The 14,358-nt window shown below is 51.5% G+C and overlaps 1 protein-coding gene across 1 annotated transcript in view; it reads left to right on the top strand.

Moving 5' to 3' along the window:
- Positions 1 to 14,358, top strand: part of slc19a1 (solute carrier family 19 member 1) — a 45,556-nt gene that overhangs the window by 16,566 nt on the left and 14,632 nt on the right. Inside the window, exons 2-3 of the mRNA XM_078535055.1 lie at positions 7,491 to 8,091; positions 11,354 to 11,524. Coding sequence (XP_078391181.1) covers positions 7,491 to 8,091; positions 11,354 to 11,524 — 772 coding nt within the window. The remainder of the gene's footprint in view (positions 1 to 7,490; positions 8,092 to 11,353; positions 11,525 to 14,358) is intronic.

Raw genomic sequence — 14,358 nt, 5'->3', positions numbered from 1 at the left:
CCGAGACCCCACCTACCTCCACCTGACCAATTGGCAGCAGCTTTGCCCATTGGACTGCACGCTGTGCTCTCAGCTCAGGCACAGGCATTCTCCTAACCCGCACTGCAAGGCTGCCCTGTTAGCTTGATGCTCATCACTTTGCAGTCTGTGCCCGAGGGGTGAAAAGCTCTGGAGCGCTTGGTGGCACTTTCATGCCTCTGTGTTGCTTGAGTGGGCAGAGAAGCTAGAGGCCCAACTCGAATCATATCAATGTGGCTGCGTCTGAACTGTCTCAGCTGCAGAGGAATGGTCACTTTATACAAGATGTCCCTAATGTGTGGCTGCTTCCCTTGCCCATCCTACCCGCCCCCCCCCCCAACCCTGGGTGCTTGTGCGCCACATTCAACCGCAGGGCTGCCCTTGCCCCCACCCCCACCCCCACCCCCACCCCCACCCAACACGTCTCAACCTTGAAGTCCAACAGGCGACCCTGGTGAGCTCTGCACAAGGTTACTGTGCACTCACCTCCGACTTCCCTCAAAATGCAGCCCGCCAAGTGCACGCCTTTTACATGCTGTTGTGAAACACGTCAGCGCGCTTTCCCGCCAACATGGACAGGCGATCCAGCGGTGGGGGGATGATTCCAGCGGGCTGGCCTAATAATGATATGCAGATGTATTACAATGAGGTTCCCGACGTCCGATGGTGGGAAACACATCCTGCCATCAGCGGGCTGACCGGACGATCGCAAACTGGTCTCACCCCCTGGTGAAACCGATCGCGCCATACTGTCCGCTCACGCCACCGAACACGCCCAACGTCGGCGGGCACGGAAAATTCCGGCCATAGCCACTGTTGTAATGTAGAAAGCATGGAAGCCAATTTGTGCACAGCAAGCTCCCGCAAACAGCAACGTGTTAATGACCAGATAGAACATAGAACACTTCTGCCCATGAGCTTTTGGGATAAACACCAACACCCCCAACCCCGGTCCTTCACGAGATCCAATCCTGGCAGTGTTGATGTGTAGCGTCCTCTGGCACGTCCCACAGCTCGCTTTGGGATTGGTCAGTAGCTAACTCTCCTTACTGCCTGAATTTCCTCATTATTGAGCAATGCCATATTTCTGTCACATCTCACCTACCACCGCAAAGAGTTAGAAACGGCCAGTTCCAAGACGGAATATGCTTGAACAGTGCACTTTTTGATTGTAAAGGGGTCACGATGGCTCTCTTACGAAGGGTGAAGGAAGCAAGTAATGATGGCAAGGGTTAACCAATAAAGCCCCAACCTCTTACCAATGGCAAAACCAACATCCAAAATGGCAGCTGAGTTGTTCCTCTCACTCAAAATGCTGCATAAATAACGCTTAACTCGGGTTGCCAACTGTGATTAAATGGATTCCTGGAGGTTTCCTCACATGACTTAATGACATAATGGCTCCAGCCATTAGTCGGCCAACACACCCGTCCTCGTGACGCACGGCCTTCCTACGCCAATCGGGAAGCACAAAGACTCATTACCCCATTGGGTGATGCTTGACTGTCAGCCAAATAGCCTTTTCTCCCTCATTTTCAATAGTTTTATATCTGGTAAAGAGAAATGTTCAAATAAAATGACAAAAAAGAAACCCCAATCTTTTTTAATACCCATACGATTTTCTCCCAGGTTGCACACAGCGGTGTCCTGGAGATTGACATTCAGTTCAGTTCCTGGGGACTCCAGGCCAATCCTGGAGGGTTGGCAACCCCAAGCATATCCTTTTTTCTCAGTGCAGTCAATATTTTTTTTCAAAACGTGGGCAAGTGGGGTGGTTGTGCTGAGCATTTATAAGTTAAAGAGCTTGAAATTATGAAGGCTTTTGATTGAGGTATATAAGGGGAAATTGTTCAGGCTGAGGAACCAGAGAACACAGGTTTAGCCTCATTGCCAAAAAGAACGAGAGGAGCAGAAGTCCCTATTTTAACACAGCAAGTTGTTGTGATCCGGAACGCACTGCCCAAAAGGGTGGTGGAAGCAGATTCAGTAGTAACTTCCCTCAGAGGACTGGGTAAGTACTTGAAAAGGAAGGAATTTGGAGGGGAGTGGGACTAATTGGATAGCTCCTTCAAAGAGCCAGCACAGACATGATGGACCAAATGGCCTCCTTCTGTGCTGTGAGATTCCATGAAAGGTTGATGTGCTGCTAAGTGTTTGACAGCACAAAGACATCCGGTTCCTCCCTTGGCCTGTGCCATGTTGGCCGATTGCTGGTTGGGCCGAGAGGGAAGGGTTTATTGGAATTGGTCTTGTCGAGCTGGTGGTAAAGAGGGAGAGCAGTATCACCTGGGGTTCCTTGTCCTGGCCAGTGTCTCCTGGATCCGGCTGGGAAGTGCGGGTGTGTGGACAACGGGTGAAGATTGGTCCAGGCGTATGTGTGACGCACCTCACAGCGGAATAGTCAAGGTTTCGGCCATCGACCATCACAGGAGGAGTGGGACTTCACAGACTGCACTAAGGCAAGGGTTGGCATTGGGAGATGGAGACACTTTGGAAGTAGGGCAACAGAGGGCTATTTGGGGATGGTGTGTGTGTGTCTTTGTGGGGTGGGGGAAGGTGTTGGCAATGGTGGGGTTGTGTAAACTTTGGTGCCTCACACAGGTTCCGGCAGAGGGGTGGGGGAGAATTTTCTGTATGTCGGACGGGCCGGTCGGGAGCGAGTGCGGAGCCGATTGCTGCCCGCGATTGGCTGCGCGCTGCGAAAGAGCGCAGAAATCTCCCTGAGGCACGGAGCTGCCTCAGGGACATTCAACACATCATAAAAGGTCAGAAATAATAAAGCTAAAAATTATTTAGACATTTCCCCTCGTGTGACAGTGTCACATGAGCTGGGACGTGTTAACAAATTGTGCAAATAAAACGTATTTATTTAATAAAACCTTCGGGGAAACCTCATCCCGCCCGTGGATGAGGTTTCCTGAAAAACGTGAAGGCCGCTTGGGTTCTCCGCCTGCCCCCCCCCCCGACCTTAAGGCTGGACGGCCAGTGTTGATGAGCACTTTAGTTGGTTTCTTTCAATGGCCTTAACAGTCCTTTAACAGTTCAGCCAGCGCGCGCCCACCGAACGGAAGATCTGAATGACGCGCGGTGACGTGGGGACGCGCGCCTGACATCACTGCGCGTCATCGTACGCGTCGGCAAAACGTGCCCTGCCCCCGCTCACCGACGCCAAAATCCTGTCCCTTGTGAACCCGTGCGGCTTCGCTGGGCAGGAGTTCCTGTGCAATAATTGGCAGGGTTGGTGTGAAGATCAGGGAGATTATTAACCAGCTGATGCGCTGTGAAAACCACGGAATGAGAATTGCCAAGCCTGAGTCAGCTTAGAGATAAAACCCATCGAAATAGGGTCAGGATCAAAGGTCCTATTCTTGACCTATCCTCCACTTTGGATAGAATGGATGTTATTCTACTTCTAAACAAACAGTAGCCTCTGTGTGACTGCCTCAAGTCATTCAAACAATCGCCACCCATTCTACATTCACCAGCAAACCGAAAAGCTCATCCAAACATCTTGTCTGATGTTTATTCTTCCTCTTTCTCTCTGCTCTGTAAGCCCTTCGTCACTGAACGTGCTGCCTCAGAGTCAGCTGTCAGTGGGCTGGACTCTCAGCTCGGAATCAGTAGATGATAAGCTCAAGGTCCTATACCAGAAGCTGGAACACATAACCTGGGCCCTCCCAGGAAGGTTACAGCTGCAAGGCAAAGATCCACACTAAAGGGACGTCTCCTGACTGTACCCGTGTTGCACTACCCTTCCTTGACCTGTTAGCTGCCTTTGATAGAGTTAACCACACCATTCTCCAGCCACACTCTCTCTCTTGTGACGCATAATAGCCCTCGTCCGATTCCACTCTTTTTATCCAGCCGTCTCCAGAAATGGCTTTGCGATTCCTTTCTCCCCTACATCGTAGCCTCAGTGGGGGAAAGTGGCGGGGGGGGCGGTGGTGGGAGGGGTCCAACAGTAGCCCTCCCTCTTCCTCAGAATTGGAGATCAGCTTCACCATCCACGTGAACAACACCCAGGATGACCTCTCCGACGCTTCTCTCAATCCACTGGTATTGTCAGACTGCCTCCCCCAACACCCAGGGCTGGATTCTCGCTACCGAGGCGGGTAGCTCAAGTCAGGAAATTTCTCTCTCTCTCGCGATTTTCGCTTCGGGTCTGGGACAGAGTCGGGCCCGTTGACCCTGGAGGCAGGCCCTAGGCGGCCGTGGGGGCAAGTGCCAAGGTGGGCTGGTTAGAAGATCCTTCTCGCTTCTCTGGGATTTTGTCCCAGATGTAATAAAAGCAGTTAGGCCCTCTACCCCTCATGCCACCTCACCCCTCACACCGCCTCACCCCTCCCCCCTACCCACTCCCCATGGCCCCTCATACTCTCCATGGCAATTCCTACTCCTCCATGTCCATTCACCCAATATGCACCGTCTACATAACCATGTGATAACAATGGCAAGTGTGGAACTGCTAAGGAAAAAAGAAACCCATTCAGCAATTTTCTTCAGAAAAAAAATTGCTGTTCCTACAACCCTACAAAAGTGTCAATGAGACAGACCATTAAAGTGTCAACGACAGAGGCTTCAAACACTTCAAATTTGGACAAGGTTAAGGCATGTGACATTCCGTGAGATTTGGGTGTGCTGGTACAAGGAACGCAGAAAGTTAGCCTGTAGGTGCAGCGACCAATTAGGAAGGCAAATGGCATGTTGGCCTTTCGTCTTGTACTCCAATCCCCTTGAATAAAGAAGTCTTGCTGGAGTTGTACAGGGTTTTGGTGAGACTACAGCGGGGGTACTGTGTACAGTTTTGGTCTCCACATTTAAGAAAGGTGTTGGAGGCAGTACAGCGAAGGTTCACTAAATTGGTCCCTGGGATGAGGGGGTTGTCCTATGATGAGAGGCTGGGCAAATTGAGTCCATTTTTCTCTGGAGTTTAGGAGAATGAGAAGCGATCTCATTGGAAGGTACGAGATTCTGAGTGCGCTGGATGGGGTGGACGCTGAGAGATTGTTTCTGCTGGTCAGGGAGTCTAAAACACGGGGACTCAGTCTCAGGGTAAGGTGCCGATCATTTAGGACTGAGATGAGGGGAAATTACTTCACTCAAAGGGTTGTGAATGTTTGGAATTTTCTTCTCCAGAGGGGCGTGGATTCTCCATCATTGAATACATTTAAGGTTGGGATAGACAGATTATTGGCCTTTCGGGGAATCAAGGGATATGGGGAGTGGGCGGGAAAGTGGAGTTGAAGCCCAAGATCAGCCGGGATTGTATTGAACAGCGGAGCAGGCTCGATGGGCTGTGTGGTTGTCTCCTGCTCCTATTTTTTGTGGTCAAATAAACATTGTGACATTGATAAAAGAGATCACAGAAAAACGCAGCTTATTATAACCACGTAAAGATGTCAATCATGCAAAGTCAACAATTCACTTCACTTGGCAAAACCGATTCCCCGCTGAGCTAATGTTTTAGTTCACAAAATCACAGGGTCGTTACAGTACAGAGGGAGGCCATGTGGCCCATCGAGTCTTACTGGTCTGGCCTATCAGCCCTGCATGTATAATGAGGACAGGTAGAATCCCAGATGTCCCTGCCCTCACTGACACTTGCATGGAAGGGCATGAGTTGGCATGAAGCGTACGAAAGCCCATGGGGAGCGGGTGGGAGCATGGGCAGGCTGTTTGAATTTACCTACCAAAGGGTTCCCAAATCGAGACTATGCTTCCCAATATCACTGAGAGGCCATGAATCGTGAGTCACAGAGAAGGAGGCCCAACTCCATGAAAATTGCGGGGGGGCTGGAAGATACCTACACCCGCAATAGGGCCGTCCAGGTCGGCGGGGGTGCTATTTGTTTTAGCGAAATTAGCTGGAGCTGGGAATGGGGGCGGGAATCCCGGAATCTGGATCCCACCCGCCATTTTTAAATGGCTCTGGAATGGTCCTTACTCTGCGAAAATCCGGCCGCTTGCCTCGCTTGAAGGACGATTCCCTCCGGTGAAGCATTGCCAGGACTGACGTTGTTGCCTTTAGCCCCCACATCATAAATGCCCCCATCCATGACCTCCGACTCCATCCCCACCATCTCGAGCTGAAGCAGGCTGTTCAGAACCTCAGCGCCCTATCTGACCAAGGGCCAGCTTCCAACCACAAACACCCTCCACCACACGGACTGTCGTCCGCCCCTGTAACGTTGCCCTTCTCTACCCCCGCCCCCCCGCCTCAACTCGACTGCTGCTAAAACCCTCCTCCACCCTCTCATCACCTGTGGGCCAACGTCCTTCCGGCTGGCTTCCCCCATCCATACGCTGGAGCTCATCCAACACTCTGTGTGTACCTAGACCCCCGCCTCTGCAGTCCCGTTCACCCAACCCCCTTCCTGTCCTCACTGACCCCCCACTGGCTCCTGTACGTCCCAGTTATATAATCCCAGTTGAAAATACTCCTCCTCCACTGCTGTGTTCATCCCCTCCTATCTCTACAACCTCCTTCAGCCCGACACACGAACTCCCGAGTTACCTTCCCACCTGACGTCCCGTCGTGCCTTCAGCAGACTAGTCCCTGAGCTCTGGAAACCCATCCCCAATGCCCTCTGCCTCTCTCCCTTTAACAGCCCCCTCAAAAACCCGCCTCTTTGACAAAGCTTTTTTTCCCCCCTCACCCAGTCTAACAGCTCCTCCCACATCCGGGTTCTCCCTTTGGGGCTTTGTGAATCACCTTGGGACTAGTTTTTATGCTGCTGGGCTATATCAATGCAGGCCGGGGTTTTGAAAGCACTATCCAGAGAGAGTACAGCAGGGAAACTGTTGAGTCAGAAAATTGTTAAGTCGCGAGCGGTGATTTAGGGAAGTGCGTTTGAGTTCACAGTTTCAAATCAATGAGATAAAGGACTGGTGTAACCTTCACAGCTGCTAAAAGGCCAATTATAAAAGTCCAAAGAGTGAAACGTGATTGTAGATGCACAAACACAGTAGCGAGCCGGTGAGGTTTGAGAGAGGTGCAGGGGGGGGTGCTGCCTTATTTAACATTGCAAGTTCACGTCCTTGCGTTCGAATCCCTCCAGGGGCTGCCCACCTCCCAGTCTCTGTAACCTGCCCCGAGATCTCTGTGCCCCTCCAACTCTAGCCTCTTGGCGCGTCTCCAGCTGCCTTCGCTGGCAGCCGTGTCCTCATGGGCCAAGGCCTGGAGCTCTGGGACTCCCTTCCTGACCCTCACTGCCTCCCTCTCTCTCTCTCTCTCTCCGACCCCCCCAACTAAGAACCTAGGTCACCTCCGGTCACCATGTTGGGCACCTGCCCCGATTGCCTCCTTGTGTACATCGGTGTCAGGGGCCCCCCTCGCTGCAAAAACGCCCCAAAATGCAGAGCCCCGGGAGGCTGTTGTTGCGCCAAAAGGCGCTATACAAATGCGAGTTGTTGTGGCGGATCCTTCTAAACTCTTTTTTTTTTTCCCTCCCTCCCGGCATCCCTCTGCCCAGGTCACCAACGAGATCACGCCGGTCCTGTCCTACTCCTACATGTCGGTGCTGGTGCCCGTCTTCCTGCTGACAGACTACCTCTGCTACAAGCCGGTCCTCATCCTGCAGAGCCTCAGCCACGTCGCCATCTGGCTCCTGCTGCTCTTCGGGACCACCGTGCTCCAGATGCAGTTCATGGAGTTCTTCTACGGGATCACCATGGCCGCCCGAGTGGCCTATTCTTCCTACATCTTCACCCTGGTCAGCCCCCAGTCGTACCAGAAGGTGGCCAGCTACTCCCGCTCCTCGGTGCTCATGGGGGTCTTTGTTAGCTCGGTGCTGGGCCAGCTCTTCGTCACCCTGGGCGACGTGCCCTTCTGCACCTTGAACTACATCTCCCTGGGCTTCGTGACCTTTGCCTTCACCCTGACCCTCTTCCTCAAGTGGCCCAAGCGGACCATGTTTTTCAACAGGCAGGCCCTGGCTGCCAACGGGGTGCTGCGGGATGGGGCGGGCACCACCCTCGTCACCTCTGCCAAGCAACTGAACGAGAAGCAGAGGGCACCTCGTGGCTGGCGCTGGAGGGAGACGGCGTTGGTGAAGATGATCCTGGAGCTCAAAAGTTAGTGCGCCCACCCCCCCCACCACCCCCCCACCCCCCCCAGCCTTGTTTCGCGTTCGCCCGCGCTCGCCCCACCCGGCCTGAAGGAGGCGGGCTTGAGTTCCACCCCCCCCCCCACAAAGAGCTTCGCACACCATCTAATCCAGCGCTCCCCCTGTGCCGTGCCCTGGGAGTGCCGCACTGCCGGAGGCGCTGTCTTTTTGGATGAGACCTGTCTGCCCTCAGTCCGAGCAGATGTTAAAGATCCCGTGGCAGTTGTTTTGAAGGAGAGCAGGGGCGCTCTCCCCGGAGTCCCGGCCAATAGTTATCCCTCAGCCAACATCACAAAAAACAGGTTATCTGGTCCATTAGCTCATTGCTGTTTGTGGGAGCTTGCTGTGCACAAATTGGTTGCCATGTTTCCCACATTACAACAGTAGCTCCACTTAAAGAGTGCTTCATTGGCTATAAAGTACTTTGGGACATCCTGAGGTCATGAAAGGCGCTATATAAATGCAAGCTTGTCCTCTCCTTTCTTTGTATGCCCATCACTCGGAGCCGGTGTTGATGTCGAGGGTCCCTTGGGTTAGCGATAGCTCGGGGAGGGCAGAGATGGCTTGTCCGCTGCTGAAGTTGCAGTTGCTGTAAAAGTCAAGTGGGAGGAAACTGTTAGTGTGTGTCCCGACTCCCCCCGCGTCCCCCTCCATTTCGAACCAGATCGAGACTGCATCGACTTCTCACGTTGGGTCCTACAGCTTGCCTCTACTGTACTGTAATAATGGCACATGACACTTTCTCACAGCACACCATAGGAACCAGGGAACTGGAGAAGGCCATTCAGTCCCTCCAGCCTCCTCTGCAATCCAGTTAGGTCAGCACCAATCTGTATCTTAGCTTCTTCTATCCACCATGGCTCCATATCCCTTGATATCCTTAACCAACTAAAAAACCCTATTGATCTGAATTTTGATTTGACTTTCAGCATCCAGATTTCCCCACCCCACTGTGTGTGAAGGAGCCCCTCTTGACATCACCCCTGGACAGCCTGGCTCGAATTTTAAGGTTCTGCCCCCTTGTTACTCTCTCTATTCTATCGAATCCTTTAATCATTTCAATTAAATCACCCATTAATCTTCTACGCTCGAGGGAATACAAGCCTAGACTATGCAACCTTTCCTTGTAATTTAACCCTTTCAGTCCTGGTAACATTCGGGGGACTCTATGCTGCACCCCCTCAAAGGCCAATATATCCTTCTTGAGGTGTTGTGTTTGAAGTTGAAATATTACATTTAACTACCAACATCCTGGGGTTACCATTGACCAGAACCTGAACTGGACTAGCCATATAAATACTGTGGCTACAAGAGCAGGTCAGAGGCTGGGAATCCTGCAGCGAGTAACTCACCCCCTGATGCCCCGAAACCTGTCCACCATCTACAAGGCACAAGTCAGGAGTGTGATGGAATACTCCCCACTTGCCTGGATGAGTGTAGCTCCAACAACACTCAAGAAGCTTGACACTGTCCAGGACAAAGCAGCCCCGCTTGATCGGCACCCCGTCCATAAACATTCACTCCCTCCACCACCAATGTACAGTAGCGGCAGTGTGTACCATCTACAAGATGCACTGCAGGAATTCACCAAGGCTCCTTCGACAGCATCTTCCAAACCCACAACCTCTACCATCTAGAAGGACAAGGGCAGCAGATACATGGGAATACCACCACCTGGAAGTTCCCCTCCAAGCCACTCAACATCCTGACTTGGAAATATATCACTGTTCTTTCACTGTCACTGGGTCAAAATCCTGGGACTCCCTCCCTAACAGCACGGTGGGTGTACCTACACCACAGAGACTGCAGCGGTTCAAGAAGGCAGCTCACCACCACCTTCTCAAGGGGCAATTAGGGATGGGCAATAAATGCTGGCCTAGTCAGCCCACATCCCATGAATGAATAAAAAAATCACTATTGATGATCGGATTTCGAGGTCGGGCTGTCCTTCTCTCCTCATTGCCAGTAGTTCTCAAGACCATGGCCGAACCTGATATACTCACTCACACTTCCCTCTGTGGGCTTTCTCCCTGACTGACTCTGTCCTAAGAGGCTCTTCCTCCCACTCCACACCCTGAGACCCCAGTCACCTCGGCTCATAACTCGTTCTCCCAGGGTTCTCCGGTCCCATCGCAAGACCACCAACCGCCCCGCCATCGGGCGTCCGGCACCTACACCCTGGCCAGCTCACCAGCTGCTTCCAACCATTTGGAAAGCGAGTGAACTCTTGGATACCCGCGATTGGATGATTCTCACCATCTGCCTTTCTCCCTGCCCCTCCCGCCAATATTTTGTCAACAAATCGATAGAAGTGCTCAAAACAAACGAAGAAGAGAATTTAAAAAAAATTTCCCTTTGATTTCACTCCAGGAATAGCGGGGAGCAGTGTCCCGGGGGGGTTAATTACTGGAGGGTTGGCAATCCTAATTCTTTCCCAGGTGGGTCTCCTCATCTCCCTCAGTCTTTCCCTTCTTTTAGCACTCCGGGTCCTGCGCCTCCGAATCGCTGACCGATTTACCTCGCCCTCCCCCCTCTCCTACCCTTTGCATGTTGGCAGCGCCCTTCACCCCGAACTTTGACCCTTCACCTTGGCACCTCGAACTGGGGAAAAGGGGGAGCTGCCGCTCCTAGGGTCGCACTGCAGGTGGCGCCCGTGAGCTGCCGGGGCTTAGAAGAGCGGGAGCTGTTGCTATGGCGTTTGTGGCCTAGAGGAGAGAGAAACACGGAGTTCGAGAGGTCACGGGCCTGAGACGTAAACTCTGTTTTTCTCTCTCTCTCTCTCTCCGCAGATGCTGCCAGGCCTGCTGAGCCATTCCAGCATTTTGCTGTTTTATTTCGGGACTGGCCGGATTTTGCTTTTGTGTCGGTCTTCAGTGATGTCGGCTGAGGGGTAAATATTGGCCAGGGCGTTGGGCAGAGCCGCCCTGCTCCTCTTCAACACAGGGACCGCTTACATCCACCGGAGAGGCCAGACGGGGCCCTGGTTAAAGGCTTCACCTGAGAGGTGACATCTCCGGCAGTGCAGCCCTCCCTCAGCGGTGCACTCCGAATGTCAGCCTGGATTACGGGCTGCAGTCCCTGGAAAAGGGATTTGAACCAACAGCCCTTCCGGCTCAAGAGGCACGAATGCTACCAACTGGGCTGACCCGATGTCCGATGAATAGTGATTAACTTTTTTTTTTAAAAACGAAGGCGAATTTTCTGAAGTTGATTTTACTCTTTCCCCCCAGATACGGTCCGATCACCGCGGCTGAAGTTGTGGTCTCTGTGGTGGGTTTTTAACTCCACCGGTTATTACCTGGTGGTCTACTATGTGCAGATCCTGTGGGACAACATCCGCCCGTCCAGGGAAAACAAGGGCGTCTACAATGGAGGCGTGGATGCAGCCGCCACACTGCTAGGTATGGAAAAGAAAATGTCCTTCTCAGCCCTTGGGAAGGAGATGTGAGGCGGGAGGGCTTACCGTCCGGGGTGACCTTCAGTTCCAAGATGGAACAACGCAACACAACATCATGGCAAGAATGTCAAGGGGCGATCAGAGTCTACGGTTCCGATATAGAATCGTACAGCACAGAAGGAGGCCATTTTGGCCTTCCTGCCTGTGCTGGCTCTTTGAACAAGATATCCAATTAGCCCCGATCCCCTGCTCCTTACCCCGTAGCCTTGCAAGTTTCCCCTTTTAAAGTACTTATCCGATTCCCTTTTACAAGTGACCATTGAGTTTACTGAGAGCTCTTGTGGCGCAGAGGGTAGTATCCCTGCCTCTGAGCCAGAAGCTCTCTGGGTTCAAGTCTCACTCCAGGACTTGATGGCCAAGAAATGTGTGTTTATAATGCAGCCAAACAGGTTGAGTATTAACCTGTAAATGCTCCCAACGCATTCCACTGGGAGATGGTAAGAGTGGGCGAGGTTCCTGGTCAGCCATGTGATGGGGAGAACATTGGAGCCTCTGTCATCGTTATCCATAACTCCAGGCCACAACATGTATGGAAAAGTGTACATTACCATAGCCACTTGGACTGCCTTAGTGAACTGTACCACACCCACTGCCACCATTGAATCTGCTTCCACCAGTGCATTTCAGATCGTACCAATATTTTTTTTTTAAATCCCCCTCGTCTTTTGCCAATGATCTTAAAGCTGGGCCCTCTGCTTACTGACCCTCCTGCCAGTGGAAACGGTTTCTCTTTCTCTACTCTATCAAAACCTCATATAAGTTTGAACATCTCTAATAAATCTCCCCTAGCCTTCTCTGCTCCAAAGTAATTGTCCAAGGAATATAGCAGGGAAGTTCGGGTTGTGTCCCAATTTGTATGTGGTTGTGGTCAGACAGTAGCTAACAAGTAATAGACTGAGTCCCTTATGATCTATACCGGTCATGAATTGGTTAGGGAACCCTGATCTGATGACTTATTTCAAGTCATGGTTGATCATTTATTGGACCTGTCGTCACCTCAAAGGTGGAAAATACAGCCTCACCATACTGATCCATACAGGCTAAGCCACTCAGTAAGATTTATTTACAGATAAAATAATATACAGGGGATGTGAAAGATCCCAGCACTATTTCGAGGAAGAGGATTGTGCGGTTGAGCAGGGGGCGGGGGGGTTGATCCTCATTCCCCATCACTGAAAAATAGATTATCTGATCGCTATCTCATTTCTGTTTGCGGTCAAATTGGTTACCATATTTCCTACATTACAGCAATGACTGCACTTCATAAAGTACTTCATTGGCTGTAAAAGTGCTTTGGGATGTGCAGAAGCTGTGAAAGGTGCTACAGAAATGCAAGTCTTGCCATCTCCCTCGCACACCTCACCCTTTTGCGAGCTTATCGAATATCCTGGGGTTGTAAACTCATGCACCAAGTCCATATCCTTGCCATCAAAGCCCGCTGTGTTGACAGCCGTGTGAGAAAAGTCCTTGAGATCTTTGTATTTGGGAAACGTCAATGTTTTTCCAGAGTTCTACCTCAGGAGTGAGTGGAGCGAGATTATTTACTCCAAAGTTTGACTCTGGCTGTGTTGCAACTCTTGAGGTTGACACAGGTCCAGATGAATGGCCTTGCCAAAGTAAGTTGTTTACACCACGGATACTGCCAGTTCAAGCATGACGTTTAAGGCCATAAAACCCAATTCTTAGACAAACACGTTCACCCAAACCATCAATCGACTGAGAACAACATGCTCATTACTGGCGGAGAATAATGCGATGTTCACAGACTGGTAGGTACCAAGAAACATGTCACGGCATGTTGCTACGAACCAGGCTGCCCAGGTTTGAGAGCAAGAGATGTAAACAGATCCCTCCACACCCCTAAAGCAAATTCAACAAGCTGCACTTGGCACCATGGCACTGAATTTTGGCATCTCGGGTTCGCAAGTGGTAAAGAAGCTCAAATCCTAAAGCATTCAGTTTGACCCCATTCTACCTACGTGCCCGAGTTTAAAGAGTTTCATTTACATAGCGCCTTTGACAACCTCAGCATGCCCGTTAGTTTTTTATAATCAATGAAGCACTTTTGAAGTGTAGTCACTGGTGTAGTGCAGGAAACTGGGTCATCAATGTATACGAAGCAAGCTCCCACACACACACACACACACACACACACACACAGCAAAGTGATAAAGGACCAGATCATCTGTTTCTCGTGATGTTGATTGAGGCTTACACGTTGGCCAGGACACCAGGCAGAACTCCCCTGTTCTTCTTCGAAATAACGCAGTGGGATATTTTAGGCCCGTTCCGAAAGGGCAGGCAGGGGGCCCTCGGTTTGTGGTCTCCTCAGATTGACGAGACCACCGACAGCTCAGCACTCCCCCGGTCCTGCAATGGGGGTGTCAGTCCGGATTTGACTCTTGGGATGGGGCTCGAACCCACAACCTTCTGACCCTGAGTTGTGAGCGCCACCCCTTGTGAGCCACTGCCAGTTACGAATGCGAAGCAGCTACATCACCCAATGCACTCTCTAGAGTTTCGCCTTCCTTTCAGAGAAATGATGGCGATCAAATAGGCCATTCAGCCCACCTGCCATGTTCCACGTGAACCTCCTCCTACCCCCTTGTGAACTGATCCCATCAGCAAGTCCTTCTGTAACCAGTTGGTTCCCGTCACCTGCTTACAATATCCTAACTTTATTATCTGAGACCCCAAAGCCTTTAATCAGACAAAGAAGTAAAACCAAAAAGTGGTGTTTCCTTTCCCTGGGCTGAGACAGTTCTGATCTTCCCTACA

The sequence above is a fragment of the Cetorhinus maximus genome, unplaced genomic scaffold, assembly GCF_964194155.1.
Source record: "Cetorhinus maximus unplaced genomic scaffold, sCetMax3.hap1.1 HAP1_SCAFFOLD_225, whole genome shotgun sequence".
Classification (NCBI taxonomy): domain Eukaryota; kingdom Metazoa; phylum Chordata; class Chondrichthyes; order Lamniformes; family Cetorhinidae; genus Cetorhinus; species Cetorhinus maximus.
This window is presented reverse-complemented; position numbering and strand designations above follow the sequence as displayed.